Source organism: Exophiala viscosa, assembly GCF_022695815.1.
Source record: "Exophiala viscosa unplaced genomic scaffold EDD37scaffold_1, whole genome shotgun sequence".
NCBI classification, from domain to species: Eukaryota; Fungi; Ascomycota; class Eurotiomycetes; order Chaetothyriales; family Herpotrichiellaceae; genus Exophiala; species Exophiala viscosa.
This window is the reverse complement of record NW_026944353.1, coordinates 3,230,731-3,255,941: the sequence shown is the minus strand read 5'-3', so window position 1 is coordinate 3,255,941 and position 25,211 is coordinate 3,230,731. Positions and strand designations below refer to the sequence as shown.

The following is a 25,211-nucleotide window of genomic DNA, read 5'->3' as shown; positions in this document are numbered from 1 at the left end:
GACATCCCATCAACCCGATGAACTATTCACACATGACGAGTGCGGCACTGCAACCTGGGTCGGCATCTATCAGTCTTCCTCCGATCAGCAGCATCGAGTTCCACACGCAAATTCTACGTCGGTCGTCGCCAGAAGTGGTACAACCGCCGCCACCTCCTCCGCCTCAAGCGCCACGTGTACTACCACCGCTGCCGTATCCCTACGCAGCACGACCTGCACCACCCCCTCCACCACCACCTCATATGCATCACGGCTACATTGACACGAGACCTCTATACCCGGGAATACCGTCGTCATACCAGCCGATGCCAGGGCGCATGCCTCTGCCTTCATCGACTGATCCTAACTTGATTGTCCATCAACCGCGACACAAAGCCAAAGAGGTGAAGAGGCGGACGAAAACAGGGTGTCTTACATGTCGGAAACGGCGTATCAAAGTGAGTTTGGCCATTTTCTTATTCTTGTCTATCTGCAAAGTGTGTGCTTTGGAGGGCGCCGTCGAATTCGATCGTCATCTTATGCTTTCAAACTCATGAGCGAGGAAGAGTATTTTTTTCTGGCACCGAAATGGGGGGATGCGCGGGCAAGTTTAGACGGCACTCCACTTTGCAGTGTTCGCCGGGTTCGTGGTGGCTTGGACGCCACTAAAGTGACTAAACTACAGCCCCCGAACAATGGCCCATTACCTCTGGAAAGTGCCAAACTCCGCCTGTCACACAAAATTCAACGTTCAACAGTCAACCACAAGAGAATCTCGCTTCCATAATCAATCAGTCAATTGCGCACAACACACATCAGCACGACCATATTTCACGAGTCTCCCAAAGTTCTTACCGTTGTTATTTCTCTGCCCATCAGTCGTGTCCGGAGCGCGACATCGTCGGTCTCAATTGCCTTTCGTTACTACTTTCACCTTACAATTGGGAACTAACGAGTTACTTGTCATTCCACAGTGCGATGAGGGCAGACCTGAATGCAGGAATTGCATGAAGAGCAAGCGCCACTGTCAAGGCTACGACCCGGTCTTTCAGTCACAAGGACCGCACTCACTTCATCCCGCGCCATCAACTTCCAATCCTAACAATCCTAACCTGACGGCACCAGTCAGCCACCAGCAACGGAGGTACTCTTCAAATCCTATCAGTCCTGCCGTTACAGGTCCCAATCCCACCATCGTACCCAGTTCACCTCGAAATCACACCGACTACCCGTACTCACGTCAATCTGACCACGTGTTACCTCACCTCAACCAACCATATCATATGGAAGCCAATTCACAAACTGGTATCCCTGCATATCCTCCTTCTGGACGTCGTGAGTTTATCAATGCCATAATTGCTCGTCTTCACTAATGCGAAGCTAGTGCAGTAATGGCCGACATCAGCTCTATGCCTGCTCGAAGAAGCATCGAGTCCATCTGTACAATTGGTGGTACCAAGATTCCAAGTATTCCTCCTATTCCTCCAGACTCTGTTCCCAACCTGGAGTCTATCCGACGAGTATACGACATTGCTTTTGCGCCCGGTCTAGACAAGCTCTTGGAGTCAGGCTCGGCAAAATGGTTTGCCCGAGAAGGATTTCCTCTGCTTTCTGCCGATCGAACCCGCCTAGGAAGTCTTTTGGCATATTTGACACTGGTCAGTAATCACTCGGATGCGGCAAATGAGAATGCGACGCTTGCGAGTCAAGAAGCCCGTGTTACCTGGGGCTTACTTGAGCTTTGTATCCATCCCGAGCATGATGGAGGTGAAGAAGCCGATAAGCTGGCTCGGCATTGTCGGGCTCTGAGTGCAATCTTGACTGGTGAACCATTTTCTAGCCCAACCACTTCGATGGCGGATTTTGTTCACCAAGATGAGGTCGAACCAGAAGTCAAAGCCAGTGCATTAGAAAAACAGCTGTCAAGACGATCAGAAGACTTTTGGAAGCTGGTGGAAGCGGCAGCTGCAAGTCAAGTTGCTCCCGGACAAGGTATCTCTCCTGCCGCAGTCCGACAGTGCCGACCTCTGCTTGACGGGTTGGAGAATCGAGACATCGTTTACAGCATCATGTTATTGGGGTCAAGAACGAGCGGAAATGGCGATCTCACCTCGGAAAGAGAACTGGCAAAAAGATTCCTGGAGTCCCAGGCCAATGGACGTGCTACGAACCAAGTTTTTGCTACTGTCTCGGGCATGGCGTTGAGGGCGTTTGCATCCTGAAGGGACAAGCCTTGGACGGGCCTTTCTTTCTTATGTTTCTGGATTCAGAAATTGTTGTTTGCATGCACAAATACCCCCTTTCGTTTGATGGTTTTTTTATACGGACACAAAAGGCTGCGGAAAGAAGTAACAGCGAGTTTCTCGATGAGAGTCATGACATTTCGTCGATTGATCTATCAGATACTGTACATCATACTGCTGGAGCGAGATGGCTGGAGCCGTAGCTATCAGGCAGCGAGTGACACTTAGATCGATATTCACAAAAGACACATCCATCTTTCTCTCTCTGCACCTCCACAAAACATGTCACATGTGCACGAGTCTAAGCGAGTCCAGGCTATTGAAGTCAAATACCTTACCCTGTCTGTTACTGTGATATACCCCAGCGCCCCAGGACCCTTAGGGGTCGATCACCACATTTGTGGGCGTCACCCTTTCGACGCCCCGAGCGGCAACTTAACAGGGGGTAGAAGATCGAAAGTGACAAGGAGCGGCTCGCTTAGCTTTTTGTCTAAGAATCATTTCCCTATCTACTATAGTCCGTTTCCTCAACGACTTACTATGCATAGTCCGTCTGCTTGAGTGCTTAAGTGTTCATGGCTTCAAAAAGATACGAGATGCGGAGATGATATCTGCTCGCTTCTAAACTTTTTGTACTTGTCGCTGGAGGCTCAGGGGGAATGAAGGGCAGGACTTTGCGAAGCTAGAGCCAGATCGAGCATGGCGAACGAAAATGCGACGATATGTAGGGACGTATACGTTACTCGTGTTCCAAGATACCTACCTGTACATGTAAGTGCCGAGGTACCTGGTCAATTTTGAGATATCCCAGTGTTGTGGCAATATTCTATTAATGGTTATCTCGGTAGGTATGTTCAGGCACGTCACGGTCGAAAAGGCGAGGCCCAGAACCCGGATCATCAAGATGGATGATGTCTCTCCAAGGTTTTTACGGGGGAGACGGGCACCAACTATTTGACAGGCATGGGTACCGAGGTAAGAGCTGCTAGGCTGCTAGGCCTGCATAATAAGCTAAAACGGGCGAGGCTGTCAAAACGACACTGCCTAGGGGACCTAAGCTTAAGCGAGGGCTGTCCGTCCCGGCCTGCTACTGTACCAAAAAGGTGGGCTTTCCTGATATCGAATCGCTCTAAATTTCCCTTCACCACTTTTGCCTAGGTACTCTATCGTGCCTATCTCTCTTTACGAAATACTCGTATACTGTGGACTATCTGCGGATTCTGCGCGCCGCAACTTGGGCGTGATGCTTGCTTGCTACCACCTCGAGTTGACATTTTTTCGCCGCCGGGCTGTCATCTCTTGCCGTGCATCTGCAGCTGCAGCTCGCGTCGGTACGGTTCCCGCGTGCCGTAGGTTGAAAGCTGGAAAGTCTTGTCTGCCAGTGGTTCTGGCGAGTTCGCAGGCGCTTCTTCTAGAAAGAGATGATGGCCACCTTCGTCAACGCATCTATGCTTGCACGAGTGCTTGAGCCGAGGGTTGACCAGCGCCAACAGTGCAGTCGCACTTGGCCGTTGCATGCGAGTTGCATTTGGCAAATCGCTACATAGTATCCCTGGTAAGACATCGGCCGGTCAGCATTGAACTGTATAGGCGACCTCGCCGATCCCTTCGGCTGCGTTCGTTCGGTTGTGCCTTTCCGCAGGTTTGTCGCCCCCTGGTCCCTGTCCATTGCCTCTTTTCTGCCCTCTACGAGTACCCTTGCCCTGCACATTTACGAAGAGACCCTGCGTTTTTGGGGGCTGTTCATGCATGCAGGACCGTTGCGAGATTTTGTCGGTTAGGCAGCTGTTGCAGATCCGGACTGGAGATCAAACTCGTCAGAGGCCAAGGTGCTGTTCGAGACGAGGACGCACACGAGTATGCATCGAAGGTCTTGTGGCCTTGAAGCGAGAGCTTGACGATGAGGCAATTCGCGTCTAGCCCGTCGTTAAAAGATCATAATGGGACAGAGGGATGTGTTTCTGGGAGCGTAAGGCTGGCATTCGAGTGAGACAGAGTGTGATATTAGTCGCGTGTAAACATTAGTAGCCCATCAAAGGTGCTATAACTGGTATATCTGCTTTCCCATTCCGCTTTTGCAGGCCATGCTCTCGTGATTCAGGTTTGGATGCGAAGCATGAAGCCTGCCGTGGACAAGAAATACACACGGCCTGTTCAAGGAGGACCCATCCTATGCAATGCTCCATCTCGCAAGCCCAGGATAGTTTATGCGGCTCGGTGGCTCGACGTCCCGAGGGAAGAGCACCTTGCCAAACTTTCTGAAACCAGCCACGGCGGAAGCTGTACTGGAGCTGAGAGAACGGTGTCAAAATTCGACCACCACAAACCCGGCGATAGACGTGCTTGAGTGTCGCCCGACGAATTAAGATCTTCCGGGTTGAAAGAATCCAGCAGTCGCAATGGTTGACCGGCCGATAGGTCCGTCAAACCTTCGCGAGCTGTTTCCGCCGGTGTTTTCGTGAGCAAGCACTATCTTCGCCATCTGTAAACAGCAGGGCGTCAAAAGCTCTAAGCAGGTTCAGACCGGTTGTATCTTGCTGAAGCTCTTGCCAGGGGACCATCGTGTCCTGCTCCTGCCAATGAATTATTCGCCCACCATACCTTGCCGCTCCTGGGACACTGGGTCGCGGTCGAAATGGAGCACCCGTTGCCCAGGGCCATGCCATGGCGGCGACTCGAAGCATATCGCAGGTAGAAAGCTGTTCATCCAGCCAGTGAGGAATGTTAGAACTCCACCCGTGACCCCTCATACTTTGTTATGCGACTTCTTCTCGATGCTGACGATCCTTTTTCCACCCATCTTCTTGATCTGCTCTTCCAAGGTCCCTTCAGCGTCCATGTGGGCGAGGTCATCGCTTCCACCCAAGCTTTGGGCATTGATCATGACATTCGGCACCGTCCTACGCCCAGTCAACGTGATAAGGAGGTCTTGAAGTTTGCGTCCAAGTGTCGGTGCTGGTGCAGCCTCATCATTGTCATCATCATGTGGTTTTGGCACAGGCTTCGTCAGATGATCGAGCTCAACGACGTATGGAGCAGGAGAAATGGTATAGGTTTCAAGGAGCAGTGCCTTAGCACGTTTGGAGTAGGGACAGTAGGATTTTGAGAAGATGATGACTGCGGAATAGATTAATATAAAGCAGTAATGTCTTCAAGTTCGTTGTTAACTTACTGGGACTCTTCTTCAGGATGTCGTGAAATTCTTGTCTCGCCATCTCCTCGCCTTCGTCTACCGCGGTCTCAGGCTTCGTTGCGGGCTCTGCCTTCTTGCCTGACCCGCCTGCTGCAGCGCTCTCCATAGGATATTTGGGCTTCTCTTTCGGTCTGGACACTGATATTCTTCCGGCGACACTGGACTCTTCCTCTTCGGAGGCATCGCTTGCTGCGTCTGGCTTACTCTTCTGATCCGCATCTTGCACCGGTGTAGCGTCGAATGGTTCCTTCTGTTTGTCGAGTATGGATTGCAGTTCTTGGTTCGTTTGCGCAGTCAGATCTGCGTCGGAAAGCGACCCTCTAAGAACCCCACGCCGCGCCGATAAGGATTCTTCGGTGGTTTTGCGAAAGTCGGTTGAATCGCCAGAGAAGAAAAGTAGGTAGAGGAGAATGATGCCCACGGCCAGCCCTAAAGCATGGCTACGGCGTACTCCTGCCATTGTTCAGAAATCGAATCTAGCCAGTAGCAAGAAAATCGTATCGCCAGGTAGTGAGCGCTCGTTCTGCTGAATTGTAGTCTCTACGGGACTGATGATACGGAGCGATGGCGGAAGTCACTGGAGGTTGCAGTGTGAAGAGCACATGGACAGACGTGGCGATTCTCGATCAGTCTTTTTGTCGAGAGGTAGATTTCATGTCAAGGTCTGGCAGGAATGACCAGTGGACGGGCGGTTTGTAGACAGGACAGGCACAATCAATGCGCGATTTGTTCATAATTCTGGGGGAGAGTTTTGCTCCACGGGCCCAATACAGTAAGTAAGGGACCAACAACCCGAGCTGCAAGGGGAACATGGAATCATGGAATCATGGCTGAAGCTTGATGGCGGGGCAGATGATCGTTCGGTGCCCGCTCTGGACAGTGCATGTCTGTGTCAAGACTTTTTGACACTCGATATTCATCTCGTCTGCGCCGCCCAATCAAGAAAAGAATCTCTCTGCAACAGCCACATATGGACTGCCTGCTATGTTTTAGCATCTGGCATTACACGATACCTGTAAGAACGCTTGAGCCTGAGTAAGTCCCAAGCAGCCCACGATAGGTCGTCACTACAGGTGCAATCACCGGTCAAGAAATGATGCATGGGAGCAGAGGAGCATGTCGCCCAGTTTGGAATCGACGCAAAACAACAATGCTCGTCTGTTATATCATAGCTTTGTCGACATATGCCCCATTGGTCATGTTGTACAAGCTCGCAAACAATTCCATTGTTGTCTGTCCATCCTTACATGGACCGTTTCTGCCCGGGGGTTCTTCCCAACGCCTTACTAATTTATCCAGAAATGGTTGTACAATAAGAAAACATATCATATCTGCTTCAAGCCATCAATCCGCCGAGTACCACCTTCTGCACTCCCATCAATTCTCTCTTCGCGGATTCTCTCGAAGCAGTCTCAAATTCTCTTACAATGACGGATATCATCACTTTCCGTATTCGTCCGTCAACTTTCGTGAAAAGATCGCTTACCAGAGGCGTACATGTTGACGGGGTCGTCAAGATTTGCAATAATCTCTGGTACGTGTCTATCAAAATATCGCACAGGGTGGCGAAGACGGTGAAAAAGTCAGGGTTGAAAGGTAAAGGCGGCGTCTGAAGATGGGTATAAGGACCTTCGTTCGGTAAGAGTGTTGCATTCGGCGCGTCCACTGGCCCAGGAGCAGGGAACGTTGATGTGGTTGGAAAGCTGGCCGTCGAAAAAGACACCGAAGGGGATGCCGTTGTCATGGTGCTCGCAGAGGAAGCAAAAGATGCTCCGCTGGTGGTCGTTTCGAATGATGGTTGTGGGCCGTGATCATTTGGTGGTGACGAAGTGTGCGGAAGCATGGGCAGACCAATATCTGTGACAGGACCACTTGACTTCCTCGGTCTCGAGGTTGCCGTCGCTCTTTTGAACATCTGCGGGATCCTTGCTCGACTCAAGGAGCCTGCTGAGCTCCCGTCCGGAGGATGTAATTGTTGGAAAGACTCGAACTCGGTAAGGAGCATGTTCAGATTTTTCAGGTAGTCTTGCGCAATTGATGCGCTGATGGTCGCAGTGCTTTGAGGATGAGGCTGTGGGTGAAGGTCTAGAATGGGTGGTATGGACATGCCCAATAACATGTAGTTCACGGCCCGCCGTGATAGTCGATTGGGGGTATAAGAAGGTAATTTGGCGATGTCGGCTTCACTGAACTGCACTGTATTGAACCAGAACGACCGTCCCTCATGCGTTTTGCGCAAAAAGTCCAACGTAGCGATCCTCTTGTTTGCCAACTCTTGTATGTGAGTATAAAGTGTAGTTGCATTGGTGCCGCCCGAAACCACATTGGCTGAGAGCATTCCATTGATGGCAAGTGCAGACGCAACATCCAACTCCGTTTTGACGGGACCACCCCCATCATGTGTAGTATTGCTCGGAATCCTGTAGAGCGGCGCTCGTGAACTGCTGGAGCCATTCGTGAGGAGGGGTACGGGCAGTGGAAGAGCCATGTTGTCTGTTAGTGTAAGACTGCTCACATCGCTGCTGGCGCGTGAAATCAAGTCAGCCTTGATGGCTGCCGGTGCAGTCGTCGTTCGAGGGTATCCTGGTCGAGGGGTAGGACGTGGTGGTGAAAGAGTCGCATCGATGGAGCCGCGTGAGCCGTTAGATCCTAGCGGCTTGTGCCTGCGGGAGGGCGATCTCGTGATCTTGGAGAGGAAACCCGTCGAGCCTCCTCCTCCTGAAGTGATTGAGTTGGTAGCGACATCCCGGTGTGTAGACTCTGTCATGCTATTTTGGCTTTCCGCCCCGTACCATTTAACAGGTATGCCGAGCCAGAGTCGCGGCTAGAGCAATGGTGTGAGTACCGCAAAGCCCCCGTTACACAGTGGCCATGGATCGTAATGGCTGCGGGAGTAATCGCTACTGTACCTGCAGGAGAATAGTGCGAGGGTTGTGCGTACGGGATGAAATGGCGCGGCGTAAGGATGAAGGGGTTTAGGTGGTGTGGAGATATGTGGCTTTTGGTATGGGCCAGCAGTGGCTACTAGGGTCAGTTATTTAGCACCAGTTGTTTAGGGGGTAATGGCCTGTTTCTCAGGGACGTTTAGTTAAACTCACATAGACGTCGGCCTTGTTTCAGATTTTTGGTGAGAATCAATCGGCCTGAAAAGCTGACGGAACAGTGCCTTCGCATCGAGGATTAGGTCAACATCAAGGCTATTGTCGGTGTTAAAGTCATAAAAGATGGACGTTCCCGAGCCTGGCCACTGGCCGGTAGATCCTCAAGAAGATCAAGAATTACGCAAAGATCGTATCTGGGTGGATGGATGCTTCGACTTTGCTCACCATGGTAGGCACTTGACTCAATTATAGGTAGAGCTATCTAACAACTGCTTCAGGCCATGCCGGTGCTTTACGACAAGCCCGTCAACTAGGGAAAGAGTTATGGGTTGGCCTCCATTCTGATGAAGAAATCCTAGTAAATAAAGGTCCGACTGTCATGACGCTTGATGAGCGGTGCGTTTGTCGTTGAATCCGAATGCAATCCCCGGACTGATCTGTAAAGGGTTGCTGCAGTCGAAGCTTGTCGATGGGTCACCAAATCTGTTCCTCATGCTCCATACGTGACAGCGCTGCCTTGGATCTCGCATTACGGATGCTGGTACGTGGTGCATGGAGACGACATCACTTCTGATGCCGCCGGCGAGGATTGCTATCGCTTTGTCAAAGCTGCCGAGCGGTTTCTCGTCGTCAAGAGAACACCTGGCATTTCTACCACGGACTTGGTCGGTCGCATGTTGTTGTGTACCAAGACTCACTTCATCCGATCACTAACAGATGAAATCGACGGTAAGAGTGACGGCGCACCTGATCCGAAGCGAAAAGCTGCCGGTGCCGAGGTGCTCGAAAGAATCAAAGACTATGCCACAGACGAAACCGCGCTTCAACCAGGGTCAGAAGTCTGGACTTGGGCAGGCAGTCAACTAGGACACTCCGGAGAGGAAAGCTCCCACGCTGGCTCGTTCACGAAGCTGGTAGCTGGAAACGGTCCCCAGCCTGGTCAGCGGATAGTCTACGTTGACGGTGGCTTCGACTTGTTCTCCTCAGGACATATCGAGTTCCTCAAACGAGTCTATGAGACCGAGAAAGGTGAAGCCTATATTGTGGCAGGTGTACACAATGACGAAGTGATCAATCACTGGAAGGGCCTGAATTACCCAATCATGAACATCTTCGAACGCGGACTTTGCGTGTTGCAATGTCGATACATACATGCGGTCGTCTTCGGAGCCCCATTTGCCCCCACGCAACCTTACCTACAGGCCATGCCGCTGGGGAAAGTCGATGCAGTGTACCATGGGCCAACGACCTTCATGCCGTCAACACAGGATCCATACGTTGATGCAAAGAAGATGGATATTTTCCACGAGATTGAAAATCATTCCTACGCACACGTCAATGCTGCGGAGATCGTGGGCCGGATCATGAAAGGCAGAGAAGCTTTCGAAGAACGACAAAGGAGGAAAGGTGAAAAAGCGGTTGGCGAAGAGGCTGTGAGGCAGAGAGAGATCCTTGAACAACAACAAGCTGTAGTAGAAGCGGAACGAAGAAGTGCCATGAGCTGATGTGATAGCGTTGAGTGTTTCGAATCATGTTATCATGTTTCTTGAGCGCTCGAGACTGTACATAATTTTAACTCAAGTCATCAAACTCAAACGAAGTTTCGGTTAGGGTAGCTGTGAGAAATGTTAGCAAGGTCGAGCAACAACTCGCAAGCCAGTGTAAACATACTGGTCTTCATAAGCCCTTTGACCAATCTCATATTTCACATGTGACTTTTGGCCAAACGACGGTGGCATAGGCGGTAGACCATTCTCTCCTAAGATCGCTGTTGCTTTCTCCGATTCGAAATAAGTAGCCAACCCTTTCTCGCTCTCTTGCTTGACAGCCACCAGTTGCTTCTGCCCTTCCTCTCCAGCTAGCAGTTTCGGACTGGGATTGGCAGCATTTCCCATCGTCAACAGACCAACGGCGTCTGCCTGTGTAACCGTGCTGGATTTTGGATAGGCCCTTCGCATATCCCTCTTCCAGTATGGGTTGTCTGCAATATCTGCTGCAGGCGTAGTCACAGCTTCGTCGTAAGACAGGGGATCGAGGCCACCCGGGGGAGGATTGCGGAAGTGTTTGACTGGGATACCATTGCTTCGATCGGGGTCTACAGCGAAGAATCTGCGTATTCTTTCGTAAATGCCGTGGCTTTGCTGTGTATATTTCTGACAGAGTGAGTAACAGACGGCGAATGGCATTGGGATGATGGGTACCTTCGCGACGCCGACGACATCTTTGATCGGTTTGGTAGCAGCCATTTGGCCGCAAGCAGCAGTGTCGCCTATCGGGTTGCTTCTTTGAGAGAGCCGGAGCCGATTTAGAAGGTCGCACAGATGCGCGAATATCAGTTCGACTTAGTTGTGGTCGTCGTTCAATGTGAAGAGCGCAGTTGAGGTCGAGCTACGGGATTGGTTCTGAAATCGACGGGGCCAATCACGTGTCACCTATTTTCCCGCAGATTATTCGGACATCTAAACATTTCACGTCCTCTTCCAATGGCCTTGTCCCCTTCACTTTCGAAAGACTGCCTGAATACCAGATCACTCACGCAACTTTGTATATGTACCTTCAACACGACTGTTATGCTCTTAAGGACTGAGTGCAGCATCGGCATCCTGAGGCCCAGGGGCCCAAAGTGCGAGCAACGCCGAGACGTCTGGAGAAGTCAAGTCACTGCACAATGCCCCAGGAAAGAGCGTAAAATCTGTGATGGATATGTGTCTCCATGACCGCAGTGTATGTGTGCTAAAAAGGACCTGTAATAAGGACCTGGATCTCGGTTCACTTGGCCTGTCAAGTGGCCTGCGATCGACTGTACGAGAGCAGGTCCGAATTGAGAACGTATGCTGCGATGCTACCATCGTCTTGAGCGGAGTTGGCATGCTAGCGAGGGACTTTGTGGGGTATTTGTAGGACTCTTGACCGTGGGAGTCCAAGCGGGCTGAGCCTTCTGTGAAGATGACTGACTTAGCACCAAGAGTCGAAGTTGAACGTGTTAGAAGTTCGAGGCATCGGGTCTTTTTACCGACTGCAGTCTGCTTCGTGCAAAGGTAAAGCCTTATATCAATGCTACCTTTGCTTGAACCTCTACCTCCAGCCGGCACCAAGCATAACAACGATTGCTGGTCAGCGACATGTGGCCAAGTAAGTGCGTCCTCCTTACACATTACGTTTGCGTGAGAGGCTTGGAAGGACTGCAGGTGCTGGACAACGATGGCGGACATCACCGTCAATGTTCAGCCTTGCGGAAGAGTCCGCTAGGCTAGTGATGGAGCAGAGGCAGCATGCCTCACTTGACTTACACTCTAGGTCCAGCGAATCCTTATTCATTCAGGAAATTCTGGCAAGTCTGAAGTTGCGCACATTACTGCTCAGATCTCGTGTCGTACTCACATTAAAATACTCACCTGCATTGTCAAGCGGCGGCCCCTAACATTCATCATGCCCAAGTTCGAGCCGGTGCCGAGTTCTTTTGGCAACCTGAAGGACAAAGTGGTGGTGCTTACAGGTAAGCTGGACCTCGCCCATGGGTCTCTCACTTTGTTTGCTAACGGTGGCTGCCTTTTCCCATTAGGCGGCGCTCACGGAGTCGGAGAGTCTGTCATACGCTACCTTTACGGTGTCGGGGCACATGTGTTCTTCGGAGATATCGATGACAAGGCCTGTCAAACTCTTGTCGACGACTTAAAGGCTGGCAAGACCTCGTCAACAAGTCTTCAATACATCCCTCTCGATGTTCGCAAATACGAGGACAACCTTGCTTTGTTCAAGTTGGCCTACGAGAAGCATGGTCGCATTGATCACGCTTTCTCGATAGCAGGCGTGACCGAGCGGCAGAATTGGTTTGAAGCGAGTCTGGATCTCAAGACCGTGGAGACTCCTCCGTCAACGCTGGTGCTCGATGTTAACCTTACCGGCCTCTGTTACTTCGCTCGCATTGCCACGGTTTACCTTCGGCAGGGTAATGACGATCATTCCCAGGACAAATCCATCTGCTTACTCGGTTCAATCGCGTCGTTCAAGGAACAAGCCGGCCTGTTCATCTATCAACCCAGCAAACACGGCGTGATAGGTCTGATGAGGTCCACCCGGAAATTGCTTTACCATGAGTACGGCATCAGGATCAACACTATTTGTCCTTCCCTCATCAACACGGGCATGGCCTCCCACATCCATAGTCTTTGGCTAGGGAAAGGTCTACCAGTCAACGAAGCTGATGAGGTCGCGCAGTATGTCCTGACTCTAACCAGCATTCCCCAAAGTCCCTTTGGAAACATGACAGGGTTGGCAGTCTATGTCGAAGGAGGCAAAGGTTGGGAGTTCGAGAACGACCTGTACAGGACAGATTCCGACTGGCTGGGCGAGGAGAATAGCAAGAATACTGCGAGGATTGATGAGGCACTTGGGATCGGCTTGTCCTGGACTGCAAGCAAATAGATACTTCTGTTAACGGTACTGTCGATGCCATTGCCGTTCGCGGCCCTTCTCGGAGAGGTTGTGCAGCATACTGCAATCCAGAAGGATGACATCTTCCACAGCCTTGCATAAGAGCGCCAAAAAAGCATGTTAAGGAAAATACTGCGTGGCATGCGCGACACCGGGCGATGGAGTACTGCACATCGAAACGCACGTGGATTCGAGAGATAGGCGGCTCCTTGGCCAGGGCCCGAGATTCAAAGTGGCTTCCTCATGACTGAAGCATTTTGCCAATCAAACTGTCCAACTTGATCCTGGTCAGAAAGTCCGTAAGGCGGTCGGCGATCACCGCTGTGGACACCCACTCGCCTAAGGCCCTTATCTGACTTCAAGCCACTCTTTAAACCAAGAGTCCTTACGGTTTGTCACTCACCCTGATAAGCGGTACCAACAGTCACTGTTACTTCATGGAGGCTGCCGCTGGATTGAATATCCTGACACATGCAGGAGAGGTCCCACTGATATCAAGACTCCGGGGTCTGAGCGACTGAGAGCATGGAAGTCAAAATGAGTTGGTCCACTGGCCCAAGGACTTTTGCACGACAAATTACTGCACACATCGTTATGATTACGCACCACGAGAAGCGAACGGTGCGCTTGCATGAGTGTACTCGGTTGATCATGAGGGTAATCAATACTTGGGGGAAGTAAGCCATCTGTGGCAGTCAAATGCTGCTGTGCTTCTACAGTGAAAGGTCTAACAATTGTCCCCTTCCCTCGTATCAGGGTCTCATCAATTGACGACACCATAACGCAGCGTCCATCTCGATCTGGACTGGGCTTGACGGACGGCAAGGTATACGAAGTGCCGTAGCCTGTAGGGATGCAGGATCTCGGAAGATCTGCTTTCATTTCCCAACGCAAGCCCTATTTCGACCAGGCCTAGGTCTATCTTGGCAAGAGTTCCCTTATCTCTGGGCACGGTCTGTGGTCCAGATCACAGACGGCAACTTCGCGCGGAGTAGCCCGGACTATACAGGGCTGCTTTCCTTCTGGCAGGGTCCTGCATTTCTATATATTGGGCTGATCCTGTCATGGTCATGGTCTGCGTTCGTCTTCCCGATCTTGTTCCATCCCCCGCCTTCACACATCGACCCTGAACATAGTCACAATGACTACCGAGTACGAGAAAAAGGAGCTTGAGCTCACGGTCGACGCTGCTGGCGACCGGCAGGCTGGACAACTGAACGATAAGTCATTTCTGTTCAAGACGCGAGCATGGATTCGCAAAATAGGCGCAGAGGAGATTGGTATTGAACGGATCCCAGAAGAGATGCGCACGAACCAAAACCCTCGCGACCTGTTCACCATCTTCTTCAGCGCCAACTGCAATGCGCCAACACTGGCCTTGGGCTTCTTGGGCCCTACCCTTTTCGGCCTCGGGTTCTGGGATTCGTTCTGCTGCCTTCTCTTCTTCAACCTCTTCGGCGCTCTATTCCCGGCAATGGTCGCATGCTTTGGCCCCAAATTGGGGTTGCGTACCATGATCATCCCACGATACAGCTTCGGCTGGTGGCCCGCCAAAATTCTTGCCATCCTCAACTGCATCAATCAGATCGGCTGGGCCATGGTCAACGCCATCTCCGGAGCGTCAGTCCTTTACGATGTTGGCAACGGCAAACTCCCATTGACCGTGTGCGTACTGATCATCGGTCTTCTCGCGGTCGTCCTGAGTCTTTTCGGTTACAAAGTTCTGCATCTCTACGACAGATACTCCTGGATCGTTATCCTGATCTGCTTCATCATCCTCGCCGGCTTTGGTGGCAGCCACTTCGTCAACCTCCCCATGGGCTCCGGGTCCCTCGAGGCCTCCAACGTCATGTCCTTCAGCACCTCCATTATTGGATTCGAGATCGCTTGGCTGCCCGTTGCTGCCGATTACGGTGTCTATATGCGCGATACCACTCCAGACCGCAAGTCCTTCGGCTGGGCCTATGCCGGATTCCTCACCAGCCAGCTGTTCGTTGAAGTGCTCGGTGCGGCCATCGGCACTCTCTACTTGAGTTCCGACACATACTTTACGGACGCCTACGATGACCGTGGTATCGGTGGTCTCATCGGCGCTTGCTTCGGCGTGTACGGCAGTGGTGCCCGCGGCTTCGGCAAATTCATCGAGGTCCTGATCGCTCTGTCTTGCGTTGCCGTCATCACGACAAACATCTACTCCCTTGGCTTGAGCGTGCAGATGGTCACCCGCAAGCTAATCATTGTCCCGCGTTTCGTGTGGTCGTTGCTCGGCGCCGTCATCTTCCTTGCCGCCGCCATCGCCGGCCGCGACCATCTCGAAGAGGCTATGTCCGACTTCCTGCTCATCTGCGCGTACTGGATCGTTCCCTTCGCCACCATCCTGCTGCTCGAGCATTTCATTTGGAGGCGCGGATACCAGTACGACCTCACCGCTTGGAATGACAGCACCAAGCTGCCGCTTGGCATTGCCGCCTCGGTTGCCTGGATCGTTGGCACCGTTCTCTCCTTGCTTTGCATGAGTCAAACGTGGTGGGTCGGCCCTATTGCGGCAGGCATCGGTGGCAGCCCTTATGGCACCGACATCAGCTGGATCTTGGGCTTTGTTGTAACGGCCGTTGTGTATGTCCCTCTTCGCATGTGGGAGCAGAAAAAGTGGCACCGCTATTAGATGAGTGTGGTTGCCGAAATGTACAAGATGTCAGATCGAGTCGATGGCTGATTGTCCAGGGTGGGACACTGTTTTTCGAGAGTCGAGAAGAGGTATACCTCGGTTTTACTGCTACAGTAATGATTATACCCCCTCCAAAATTAAAAGTCGAACCTTTCCTCGAAAACAACCTTCCACTCCCTCTTTCTACTGTGGCTCATTGCGCACTGGCTTCCTATAACGTGGAAGTTATTCAGCCGAGTCTATTGCCCTTGACGCCTTTGATCGTGCCGTGAGAGATCAGTAACCCAGTCAGACAATACCATACTCTTTCGTCGGTCAATTACACGGTGACACGGCTCTATGGCTGCTTCGCCAGTACCTCATCACTAGGCACAGGCGGATAATCGACCTCATCAAGATAAAAGCTCAGATCTCCCCTCTCCTTATCAGCGATCGTCCAACCATTGCCCAGCCACTCAAGCGGGTCGTGCCCATCCAAGCTCTCATATTCGTAATCCTCCCACCTGGGATTCTCGAGTGTCGCCCTCGCATGTAGACTGCTTCCCGGCCACAGTCCCGTGATCTTCCCGTTGACTTTATACCAGCTCGTGCAGTCGTCTACGTGCACCGTAAGTGGGAAGTACTTCTCTAGATAGCCGTTCCAGGACGTCAGCGCCGACTTCTTGACCTCCATGGCCTTGAGATGCTCACGGCTGATCTTTTGCACAGCCTTGACGACGTAGCCGATCAGAGACTCGAAGATGATCAACAGCGAACCACCACCGGTAGCTGAATTGGGGCCGCCGACAAAGAAGTAGTTTGGAAATCCGGGGACCGAATGCGACATGTAGGCTGACGCATGGTCAGACCATACGTCGCTGACTTGGAGACCGTCGCGGCCAGTGATGGGGAAATGGGGCATAAAACTGGTGTCGAAGCCGGTGGCGCAGGCGATGGCGTCGACTTCGTATTCCTTGCCGTCGGATGTAAGGACAGAACTCTTCGTGACTTTTGTCACAGGCGTCTTGATGAATGAGACGTTGTCCTTGGTCAAAGCCTCAAGGTATCCGGGACCAGGCGTGAGTCTTCGGCAACCTGGAACGAAACGAGGCTTGAGTGCTTCAAATATCTCCGGCTTTAAGGCAAGCTTGTTTTTCATATTTGACATGATGGCCTCTGTACCGGCGACTTCTTCCGGTGAGCCTGGGAAAAGACACGGGTAGTCCATGTTGATGTACCTCTCGACACCCTTTCTGAACTTTTTGTAATACTTGGGATCTTCGGCGAATTTGTGGAGTTCCTCTGCTGTATAGGTATAGTTGCCAGGCTCATCGGTCTGTGCGAGCGTCGCTTCTGTGAAACTTGAGCCGAAAGGCTGGCTGATCCATGTACCACCGCGGGCGAAATTGTATACTGCAGAGGACTTTGCTTGCAGCTTAGGCAAGATTTGGATAGCCGATGATCCACAACCTATCAATGCAACCTTCTTGTCGGTCCAATCCCTGCTTCATCAGTGACGAGGTCAATAAAGATTGGTCGGCAAGCGTACCATGAAGTATCCCAGTTTGCTGAATGAAGTAGCTTGCCCTGGAAGTCGTGGAGACCAGGAATCTCGGGCCACTTCCACTTGTTAAGGAGTCCGGTCGCATTGATGACAACTTCGGCCTCGAGTCTGCCATTGACTTTGCCACCTTCAGCGCTGTTGGTCTCTGTGTCCACAGCCCAAGTACCGGCTTGCTCGTCCCAAGTTGCCGCAGTCACTTTGGTGTTCAGACGAACTTTCCGGTCGACCTTGTACTTCTTCGCCACGTGTTTGACATACTCTTGGATTTCAGCACCAGGGGAGAAGTACTTGCTCCATTGAGTGTTGGGCTCGAAGGTGTACTGGTAGACGTGACTTGGAATGTCGCACGCAACACCTGGATAGCGATTCTCGTGCCATGTGCCTCCAATTGAAGGGTTCTTGTCCAGGATGGTGATCTTGATGTTAGGGACGTACTGCAGTAAGCGGATGTATGTGCCGATTCCAGAAACACCTGCACCAATAATTATGGCTCGTATCTCTCGACCCTGGTTGACTGGTCGATCCTGGAATTGAAAATCAGCACCCGCTTGGGGATCTGCCATGATCATGGTCAAAGTCACTCTCAGTGCTAACGAGTTGTAGAACAGAAACAGCTTTTGTGTCTGGCGAGGCTGCAGCAGTAAGTCAACAAACAAAGTCAGGTACGTGGCGATCCGTAACGACTACTGCAATCTTGACGAGGATATACCACCTGGACAAGTTACGGGAGGCTATGGCAAGCCTAGCCAGTGGTCGCCAGCCCGCGAGAACATCCCTGGGCTGCCTCTCTTCGGGACGGCGGCGGCATACCATACGCTCAAGTCCGTGTCTTTTTGATGATGGGGATGGCTTCTAGAATCTGATCCACGTAGAGGAGAAAGCCTCTTCGAATAGGCTTCTTTTGGCCGACCTCTGATTATCAGACGGGGAACGGAGATGTGCGGATGGCGACTCAGGGCATTGTGTCAAGGGTTTTGCGGAGCGTTTGGAGTTCATAATCCGATGTGGAAGGCTAATGACTCTCAACTACCGTCAAATACTCGGTTTTATTACAAAGAGGTAGTCGTGCAGTCGAAAGAGCTTCCTTGGGCCAGAGCCCAGCAAAACCTCGCAAGTGAGTTGAGTCGCCGACATGGAAGACAAGAAAAGAGAAGTGACAAGTGACATGGAGACGAGCACAGGTGCGGTGCTTGCCAAAAGAGTGGCCGCTTTTGCGGTAGGACGTGATGCCGCTTTAACAGGATCGCGTACCTCTACAGTACTCGTGAGTACTCCATTAGGTAGAGAGTACTCGCCGACCATTCCAGCACCCAGCGCCCTGTCGATGACAAAGGACGATTGCGGCAACCGAGTCTTTGGGATCTATGGAGCAGCAAGAAGAGCCATGTCAAAGCGCTGGAGAAATCTCTGAATTGTGCTTTTGAGCACCCAGCATGATCGGTCAATGGCTTATTGCGTATCATGGCCGGAATGAAGTGCGTCGGCAATCACATCCACATTTATCCGTATCTCCAACAGCACGCATCAACAGCATCATGAGCGCACAGTGACATGCCCAGATCAATAAATTTTCTTTGAATAAAGGTTCGTAGTCTTTGCGTGCTCTGCGTTTCGCTTACCTCAAATCTATCACTGCTGTCTTCTTCATTCTCCCCAAGTATCGTGCTCAGCCGTGTCTGCATAAGCGAAGCATAGTGCAAGGCTATCTCTCAGAGCCAGCGAGACAGTCAGTGCTGTGAAGATCCAACCTTTGAAAGGTCTAGACACAAGAAAGCTATCTCAGTGACTACCACCAAAATGTCCGGCAAACCAAAGATCGTACTCCTTGGTGATATCGACCAGTAAGCCAAACCCACCACTGAATACTGCGCCACGCTAACCACACACCAACCCCAGCGCTCACAAGCAATGGGAATCCCTCAGCTCATTAGGCGAGCTGATAAAACCCCAATCTACCAACCGAGCGGACTTCATCAAAGAATGCCGTGAAGGTAAGCTCGACGGCGTGGTCGCCGCCTATCGTACATTCAACTCAATCAGCATAACTGGCCGCATCGACGCCGAGCTATGCAACGCCCTGCCCAAATCCTGGAAATACATGGCCCACTGCGGCGCCGGCTATGACCAGATCGACACCGAGGCCTGTTCCGCACGAGATCCTCCCCTCCTCGTGTCCAACGTGCCCACCGCCCCGGACGATGCGACCGCCGACACCGCGATATTCCTCATGCTCGGCGCACTACGCAACTTCAACACCAGCATTGCCGCACTACGACGCGGCGACTGGCGCGGCAAACCGGCTCCATCCCTCGGCCACGACCCGCAGGGCAAAACTCTTGGTATTCTCGGCATGGGTGGCATTGGACGGAATATGAAGCAAAAGGCAGCCGCGTTTGGCATGACCACCATCTATCACAACAGGCGCGAACTGGACAGCTCTCTAGCCGACGGCGCAGAGTACGTCACCTTCGAAGAACTGCTCAAGCGCAGCGACGTGCTGAGTCTGAATCTCCCTCTCAACCCCAAGACGCGGCACATCATTTCCACGCCGCAGTTCGAACTGATGAAGTCGACCGCCGTCGTGGTCAATACCGCTCGAGGTGCAGTGATCGACGAGGCCGCTCTCGTCGACGCCCTGGACAAGGGTCTCATCGCTGGCGCTGGCCTTGACGTGTTCGAAGAGGAGCCCAAGATCCATCCTGGTCTGGTCGCCAATGAGAAGGTCATTCTTCTGCCTCATATGGGCACATGGACGAAGGAGACGCAGGTACGTTGACCCTGAGCAGGATCTTCTGATCGTTGATTTTGTACTGACCTTGCTGTGTCAACAGGAGAAAATGGAAGAGTGGGTGATCAACAACATCCGCTCCGCACTGGAGGAAGGTCATTTGATGTCACCTGTCCCTGAGCAGAAGGATATCAAATAGAGGGTGCTTGTCATTCCGCCACTGCCATAGCATGATCTGCTAGACATAGACTGTACACTGCTATCCGCGAATGAGACCGGAAACGAGAGGCTCCATAGAGAGGACCATGGCGCAAGGTTGCCTGATTCATATGATGAGGACCTCTGCGTTAATATGATGATCATTCACATGAAGGATCATTATAAGGATCTATCTGGCATCACAGGCGTCAAACCAACCGCTGCAATGCATCCCGGGACCACTGTGCATGCTGTCCGATTTCAATAGACCCTTACCTTTGCTAGTCCAGAAAAGACCCCCGTAACCTCAATATACTCCGAAATCCGTCGGGTCGAAATCCGCGTCCATATCCAAGTCCACATCGCCAATCATACCCATATTCAAATCATCATGAGTCAGATCCACAAGCATATTCTCCTTTCCATTCAAATGGCTTGCGTCGATGTCATTCACCACATCCCGAAGCACAGGGTTTTTATCCAACAGCTGCTGCACATCGCCCACAATCGCGCTTCCGCGCACAATTTTGTCAGGCTTCTTGAACGTGCCTCTCTTCCTTGGACTGCCATTTCCACTACTACCCTGCAAAGGCTGCTTCCTCTTTGCTGTGGCAGGACGGCCGTGCTCGTCATCGGCACGACCGGCCAAACTCCTCTGTGTAGCGCCAGTCATGTTCTCGAACGTATGAGACGCGACGGCGCCGCCAGGCAGATCCAATATCCAACCTTGCTCGCCCATGATTCGTGCCAACCCCTGCAGGATAGGCACTCCACTTGCGCCCAATGTGCTCTTACTGCCTAGAATCAACAGTTTGCTTCGGGCACGGGTCACAGCCACGTTGACTCGTCGCCAATCCTTCAGCAGATCCCCAACATGGCTGTTCTCGTTGCTTCTGACGCAGCTGAGAATCACAATTTCCTTGTCTCGGCCTTGGTATTTGTCTGCGGTATGCATCTCAACTTCACTCGCTGCAATAGACCCTATTGCAGCCTTGACGTCGGATTTGAGAACCGCCAGCTGTGAGCGATAGAATGTAATGACGCCAATGGACCGAGGAGGAACCCCTGAATGGATCAGAGTCGTAACCAGTTGTGCTGTGAGTGTGGCTTCACTGGTATTCGTGACTCGTGCACCGGCAGAGGTCTCGCGGCCAGATCCACATGGGGCGAGGCTGTCGGTATTCAGAAACAAGCAGCGCGACGAAGGTGATATTGCTCGTCGGAGCCAGCAACCAGCATCAGAGACACAAACTGTCTGGGTCGACCCCGGCAGGGAAGATGCTGTGAAGTGATGTGCCCCAAGCCCAGCTTCGATATCGGGGATGTAAAGCATTCGACTGGCAACATCTGCAGTGCCACACTTGATCCGGCCATTGTAGACAAGCTCCTTCGACAGAAGCATGATATCCTCTGCCATCCGATACTGGTGTTCAAGGTTGACCACGGAGTCTGGTTGCGCATCAGACAACAGCTTGAACAAGCTGACGTCCAGGCCACCCTCGAGAGCTTGTCTGTTCTGAACCAGAGGCGGTAATTGATAGTGATCGCCTACGAGGATGAAAGTCCTTGCCATGCGAATGGGACCAAGGCACACCGGCAGCGTAATCTGTGAAGCTTCATCCACGATGCAATAGTCGAATGTTCTGGCATTGAATACTCCATGGTTGACTCCAAGACAGGTGGTTGCGACGACCTTGCTTTCCAACCACGAAGCGTGCAGCTCCTCCATGGTTCGTTTTGGAATGCCTGAAATATGAGCAAACGACTGGATGTCTGGATGCACTTTGTTGACGGCTCCAATTCGCAGGATGGGAATCTTGTCCTCTTTGATCTTCAAAAGAATATTGTCCACCGCTGTATGGGTATACGATGCCAGCAAGACCGACTTGCCTTGCGATACCAGAGCCCGAATGATGTGGGCTATCGTCGTCGTTTTGCCGGTTCCAGGCATGCCCAGCACAAGTGCATAGTCTTTTGCACTCATCACCTTTTCGATGGCTGTTCGCTGGTCGACGTTCAGACTCTGCTGAGAGGCAGGACCTGTCAACGTGTACGCAGTGGATGCAACCTTGAATTCTGGGGCCTTGTTCTCGATAATCAACTCTCGCAGTTCTCGCGCTCGCCAGAGGTCCTTCTCCATGAGACGAATAACGTTGTTGCGGGCAGTGGCCATGCCATTTGCAAACTCATCCTTGTCTATCCGGTAGAGGATTGGAGAGTCGACTTCACAGCCAGGTTGGCTTTCCGGGGCTATGACACCTTTGAAGACTTGATTCTTGGACGGGTCGAATCCTTTCAGCTTTCGTCGTCCATATTGTAAACTTCGGTCCACCGCCACCACGACTCTCGTAGGTCTCACGTTCGTAACAAAGCCTGCAGCGAAGTTGAAGTGGCCTTGCTCATCAGAAATCACGATTGGTTCTCCTGCCGTGATCTGGGACTCAGCGAACGAGAACCCGGGGCGGGGTTTGTGCTTGATAAAAGTGTACTCAAATCGGTTGATCTTGGTACTCTCTGGATTCTCGAAAGCTGATCCTGGTTGTATGATGACTTCTGAAAAGCATCTCCCAACTGATTCACGTTCTGCACCCAACATCGTCCACAGTTCTCGTCTGAACTTCATGGTATCACGCTCCTCTTTAGTGAGCAGATCGTCCCATTTCTTGAAGAATACCTGATGCGCAGGAGACAGATGGTCGACGACCTCATTGAATCTCTCTCCGACACCACTCGTCACTGCATCACCATCTTCGGACAGCTTGTGGTAGATGAAACAGGCAGCTTTGGAGTAGCAGCTTTTGCAGGTATGTTCCTTCTTGATCATGGGCGGTAGTGCCAGCTTGTCGTGCACATAACAAGCCAGCTCATTTCGCTCGATGACCATGTGTCGAATCTCATTTCTGATACCTTCGACACGGAAGGTCTTTGAGGTTTCCAGGTAGTATAGTACGCCACATGTGACATTGATGTCGTATCTGTCGGACAGCAGGAGTGTGTACAATGCTGTTTGAACTCGATGTTGTTCCACATTGTCTCTCTTGCCGGTCTTCAGCTCAAATGGCACAAGCAGCGTTCGAGGTGAAGACTCGTTTGGAAGCTTCATTTGAGCTTGTACTGTCGCATCGATATTACCTTTCAAACCATACATTGGTGACCATATATGTTCTTCAAGCTCCAGCAATTTGTTGATTGTGGTAGGCACAAGTACGCCATGGCGATCCCGAGCGACTGCATCTGGAGATAAAACGTCGCCGACAAAGACACTTGCCCATGCCGTCAGCTCCGGGGTCTTCCCTAGCAGATACTCGGTAGCGTCTTGCAGCTGGACTCCTATCTCATAGAGGGACTCCAAGTAAGATGGGAGTATTTCGGCGATAATGTCCTTGAAAGATTGCATGTCCCATCTGTTGAGACGCATTGCTTGACCAAAGACTTCGTGTAAAATATGACCGTAGACCTGCGGTTGAGTCGCTGCGCCGGTCGCTTTCACTCTGTCTTGCAAGACAGCTCTTCGCATACAGGTGAAGGAGTCCCCAACAACTGTGGACGATATTAAGTGGTCCGGGTGAAGAATGATCATGTTCTCGGCATCATTCACGACACACTGACCCGTACGGTCAAATTTCCCAATTATGTGGACGTATGACCCTTTTGTGCATCGAGTGTCGTACCAAGAATCCCGAAGACATACAATGTACAGCATTCCGGTCTTTTCGTCCTTGACCGAGAGCATCTGCGGCTGGTTAGAATATGAACGGGAAATGGCATGGGCGTCGTACTTTTTCAGCTCGTTTGCGCCCGGGTTTGGACTCATACTGGCTCTCGAAGACATCGATAACAAGATAACGTTCGATGGCTCTGTTATCCGTGGTGTTCTATATACACTATCAGCATATGGTACACCAAATGGCAGTCTAACTGGAACGCACAGGTTCTGTGGACCCTACCACTGCTGCTTCTAGCGAGGTCGCATTTGCAATACCTTCCCATAAGTCGTCATCATCGTCAAAAGCGTCTTCGAACTCGTCCAAGGTTTCCAGACGCTTGGGCTGAGCTTCGGAGGGTGGAGTCGACTGCACAGCAAACGATACTTTCTTTGAGGAAGACTTTGGCTGTGAGTCGTATCGTGCAGCAAGATCAAGCATCTCATTCATTAGTTCTTCGTCGTCATCATCATCATCAAACTCGTTGTCGACTTCTGCAGACACCACAGGAGCCTGATGCTGCTGCCCTTCGAGGTCCTCTGCGTCATGAGTATCTTGTTGCACTCCACACTGGGCCATCGGCTGCGGAGACATGGTTCGGCTTCGCGCATGACCCGCAGCACCCCTACTAGATATCTCCTCGCTCTGTCTCACTGCAGTCTCATCTTGCACCAAACCTTGCGCAATTGCATGTTCGATACTTTCGAAAGCTTCCAGATCCAGACCATCGTCACCAAACTCAGAAGAGAAAGAATCTCCTGCTCGGCTCTTGTTGTTCGGTGTGGCGTCTTGTTCATTACCGACATCGTCCGTTTTTGTGTCAGCAGGCGGCTCTGATTGTTCTTTGTTCTGTAGTCTTGTCGGAGATGCTAGCCGCCCTTGTGATCGGCGATCCGGTAGTGGAGAGGAGCTTGATGGACTCTCATCATTCGCAGCCTTCTTCGCCAGGCTTTCCTGGATCTTTTCCAAAAGGAGTCCAACTCGAGTATTGTTGGATAAATCACGACGAAGGATATCTTTCCGAGATGCGGCGAAAAGGTCCTTGGTACGGCCCTGCAATTCTTTGTTTTCAGTCTTTCTCCGCTTTGCTTTCGACGTAGGCCACTCCACTCCACAACTGTGTGTCCTGCGCAGGCCGCTGTCCTTACTGGTGCCGTTTGGAGTCTGAGGAGACGAAGGGAGGAGGTGAGCATAAGCAGGTAAGGCGGATTCTCCCTGGTTGTGTTTCAATGCGTTTGCAGTAGTGTAGCGATTCCAGAGATCTTTTGTGGGGTCATTATTTGGTGTTCGCAGTGACCTGTTCAATGCGTCGAGGTTCATAGCATCCTTTTGGGCGGACAATTGCTGGGAAGAAGCGGGCGAAGAACTCAGAGCACGCTTCCTGCTTCTTTGTGTACCAGCAGCACCTTTTGAACCGGCG

The 25,211-nt window shown here is 51.8% G+C and overlaps 10 protein-coding genes across 10 annotated transcripts; 6 read left to right on the top strand and 4 right to left on the bottom strand.

The window, feature by feature from the left end:
* Positions 1 to 32: 32 nt before the first annotated feature.
* Positions 33 to 536, top strand: EDD37DRAFT_645382 (uncharacterized protein; the record flags this gene model as incomplete). Its single annotated transcript, XM_062817624.1, has 1 exon — positions 33 to 536. One exon carries the CDS (start codon positions 33 to 35, stop codon positions 534 to 536), a length of 504 nt encoding a protein of 167 aa, XP_062675521.1.
* A 514-nt stretch (positions 537 to 1,050) lies between these two features.
* EDD37DRAFT_61062 (uncharacterized protein) lies at positions 1,051 to 2,249 on the top strand. The gene is made up of 2 exons (XM_062815224.1): positions 1,051 to 1,314; positions 1,364 to 2,249. The coding sequence occupies exon 2, from the start codon at positions 1,371 to 1,373 to the stop codon at positions 2,199 to 2,201; it is 831 nt and encodes a 276-aa protein (XP_062675520.1). The 5' UTR covers positions 1,051 to 1,314; positions 1,364 to 1,370; the 3' UTR covers positions 2,202 to 2,249.
* Positions 2,250 to 4,768: 2,519 nt separating this feature from the next.
* Positions 4,769 to 5,958, bottom strand: EDD37DRAFT_61014 (thioredoxin-like protein). Its single transcript, XM_062815183.1, has 2 exons — positions 5,395 to 5,958; positions 4,769 to 5,339 (listed from the first exon to the last, which is right to left on the bottom strand). The coding sequence occupies exons 1-2, from the start codon at positions 5,873 to 5,875 to the stop codon at positions 4,969 to 4,971; spliced, it is 852 nt and encodes a 283-aa protein (XP_062675519.1). The 5' UTR covers positions 5,876 to 5,958; the 3' UTR covers positions 4,769 to 4,968.
* Positions 5,959 to 6,359: 401 nt separating this feature from the next.
* EDD37DRAFT_617516 (uncharacterized protein) lies at positions 6,360 to 8,470 on the bottom strand. The gene has a single exon (XM_062815735.1). The coding sequence runs from the start codon at positions 8,180 to 8,182 to the stop codon at positions 6,752 to 6,754; it is 1,431 nt and encodes a 476-aa protein (XP_062675518.1). The 5' UTR covers positions 8,183 to 8,470; the 3' UTR covers positions 6,360 to 6,751.
* Positions 8,471 to 8,494: 24 nt separating this feature from the next.
* Positions 8,495 to 10,083, top strand: EDD37DRAFT_60781 (ethanolamine-phosphate cytidylyltransferase). The gene is made up of 3 exons (XM_062814996.1): positions 8,495 to 8,745; positions 8,795 to 8,912; positions 8,962 to 10,083. Exons 1-3 carry the CDS (start codon positions 8,640 to 8,642, stop codon positions 10,019 to 10,021), a joined length of 1,284 nt encoding a protein of 427 aa, XP_062675517.1. The 5' UTR covers positions 8,495 to 8,639; the 3' UTR covers positions 10,022 to 10,083.
* Positions 10,065 to 10,933, bottom strand: EDD37DRAFT_60815 (NADH dehydrogenase). Its single transcript, XM_062815035.1, has 3 exons — positions 10,718 to 10,933; positions 10,188 to 10,669; positions 10,065 to 10,132 (listed from the first exon to the last, which is right to left on the bottom strand). Exons 1-3 carry the CDS (start codon positions 10,760 to 10,762, stop codon positions 10,108 to 10,110), a joined length of 552 nt encoding a protein of 183 aa, XP_062675516.1. The 5' UTR covers positions 10,763 to 10,933; the 3' UTR covers positions 10,065 to 10,107.
* Positions 10,934 to 11,717: 784 nt separating this feature from the next.
* Positions 11,718 to 12,941, top strand: EDD37DRAFT_645377 (putative 3-hydroxyacyl-CoA dehydrogenase; the record flags this gene model as incomplete). The annotated part of the gene is made up of 3 exons (XM_062817623.1): positions 11,718 to 11,756; positions 11,814 to 12,012; positions 12,079 to 12,941. 3 exons carry the CDS (start codon positions 11,718 to 11,720, stop codon positions 12,939 to 12,941), a joined length of 1,101 nt encoding a protein of 366 aa, XP_062675515.1.
* A 1,020-nt stretch (positions 12,942 to 13,961) lies between these two features.
* Positions 13,962 to 15,785, top strand: EDD37DRAFT_60811 (purine-cytosine permease). The gene has a single exon (XM_062815033.1). It carries the CDS (start codon positions 14,092 to 14,094, stop codon positions 15,613 to 15,615), a length of 1,524 nt encoding a protein of 507 aa, XP_062675514.1. The 5' UTR covers positions 13,962 to 14,091; the 3' UTR covers positions 15,616 to 15,785.
* On the bottom strand, positions 15,786 to 17,961 carry EDD37DRAFT_60810 (putative monooxygenase). The gene is made up of 2 exons (XM_062815030.1): positions 17,147 to 17,961; positions 15,786 to 17,099 (listed from the first exon to the last, which is right to left on the bottom strand). Exons 1-2 carry the CDS (start codon positions 17,728 to 17,730, stop codon positions 15,956 to 15,958), a joined length of 1,728 nt encoding a protein of 575 aa, XP_062675513.1. The 5' UTR covers positions 17,731 to 17,961; the 3' UTR covers positions 15,786 to 15,955.
* Positions 17,962 to 18,765: 804 nt separating this feature from the next.
* EDD37DRAFT_60827 (D-3-phosphoglycerate dehydrogenase, variant) lies at positions 18,766 to 20,241 on the top strand. The gene is made up of 3 exons (XM_062815043.1): positions 18,766 to 19,002; positions 19,058 to 19,928; positions 19,993 to 20,241. The coding sequence occupies exons 1-3, from the start codon at positions 18,959 to 18,961 to the stop codon at positions 20,086 to 20,088; spliced, it is 1,011 nt and encodes a 336-aa protein (XP_062675512.1). The 5' UTR covers positions 18,766 to 18,958; the 3' UTR covers positions 20,089 to 20,241.
* Positions 20,242 to 25,211: the final 4,970 nt, after the last annotated feature.

Coding starts and splice junctions, on each gene's coding strand:
- EDD37DRAFT_60781 (XM_062814996.1), top strand. CDS start 8,640: ATGGACGTTCCCGAGCCTGGCCACTGGCCGGTAGATCCTCAAGAAGAT. Junction 8,746..8,794: donor CTTCGACTTTGCTCACCATG/GTAGGCACTTGA, acceptor CAACTGCTTCAG/GCCATGCCGGTGCTTTACGA. Junction 8,913..8,961: donor GTCATGACGCTTGATGAGCG/GTGCGTTTGTCG, acceptor TGATCTGTAAAG/GGTTGCTGCAGTCGAAGCTT.
- EDD37DRAFT_61062 (XM_062815224.1), top strand. CDS start 1,371: ATGGCCGACATCAGCTCTATGCCTGCTCGAAGAAGCATCGAGTCCATC.
- EDD37DRAFT_617516 (XM_062815735.1), bottom strand. CDS start 8,182: ATGACAGAGTCTACACACCGGGATGTCGCTACCAACTCAATCACTTCA.
- EDD37DRAFT_60815 (XM_062815035.1), bottom strand. CDS start 10,762: ATGGCTGCTACCAAACCGATCAAAGATGTCGTCGGCGTCGCGAAG. Junction 10,670..10,717: donor ATGTCGTCGGCGTCGCGAAG/GTACCCATCATC, acceptor TCACTCTGTCAG/AAATATACACAGCAAAGCCA. Junction 10,133..10,187: donor CAAAGGGCTTATGAAGACCA/GTATGTTTACAC, acceptor CATTTCTCACAG/CTACCCTAACCGAAACTTCG.
- EDD37DRAFT_60810 (XM_062815030.1), bottom strand. CDS start 17,730: ATGATCATGGCAGATCCCCAAGCGGGTGCTGATTTTCAATTCCAGGAT. Junction 17,100..17,146: donor GCAAACTGGGATACTTCATG/GTACGCTTGCCG, acceptor CTGATGAAGCAG/GGATTGGACCGACAAGAAGG.
- EDD37DRAFT_61014 (XM_062815183.1), bottom strand. CDS start 5,875: ATGGCAGGAGTACGCCGTAGCCATGCTTTAGGGCTGGCCGTGGGCATC. Junction 5,340..5,394: donor CATCCTGAAGAAGAGTCCCA/GTAAGTTAACAA, acceptor TCTATTCCGCAG/TCATCATCTTCTCAAAATCC.
- EDD37DRAFT_60827 (XM_062815043.1), top strand. CDS start 18,959: ATGTCCGGCAAACCAAAGATCGTACTCCTTGGTGATATCGACCA. Junction 19,003..19,057: donor CTCCTTGGTGATATCGACCA/GTAAGCCAAACC, acceptor CACCAACCCCAG/CGCTCACAAGCAATGGGAAT. Junction 19,929..19,992: donor CATGGACGAAGGAGACGCAG/GTACGTTGACCC, acceptor CTGTGTCAACAG/GAGAAAATGGAAGAGTGGGT.
- EDD37DRAFT_60811 (XM_062815033.1), top strand. CDS start 14,092: ATGACTACCGAGTACGAGAAAAAGGAGCTTGAGCTCACGGTCGACGCT.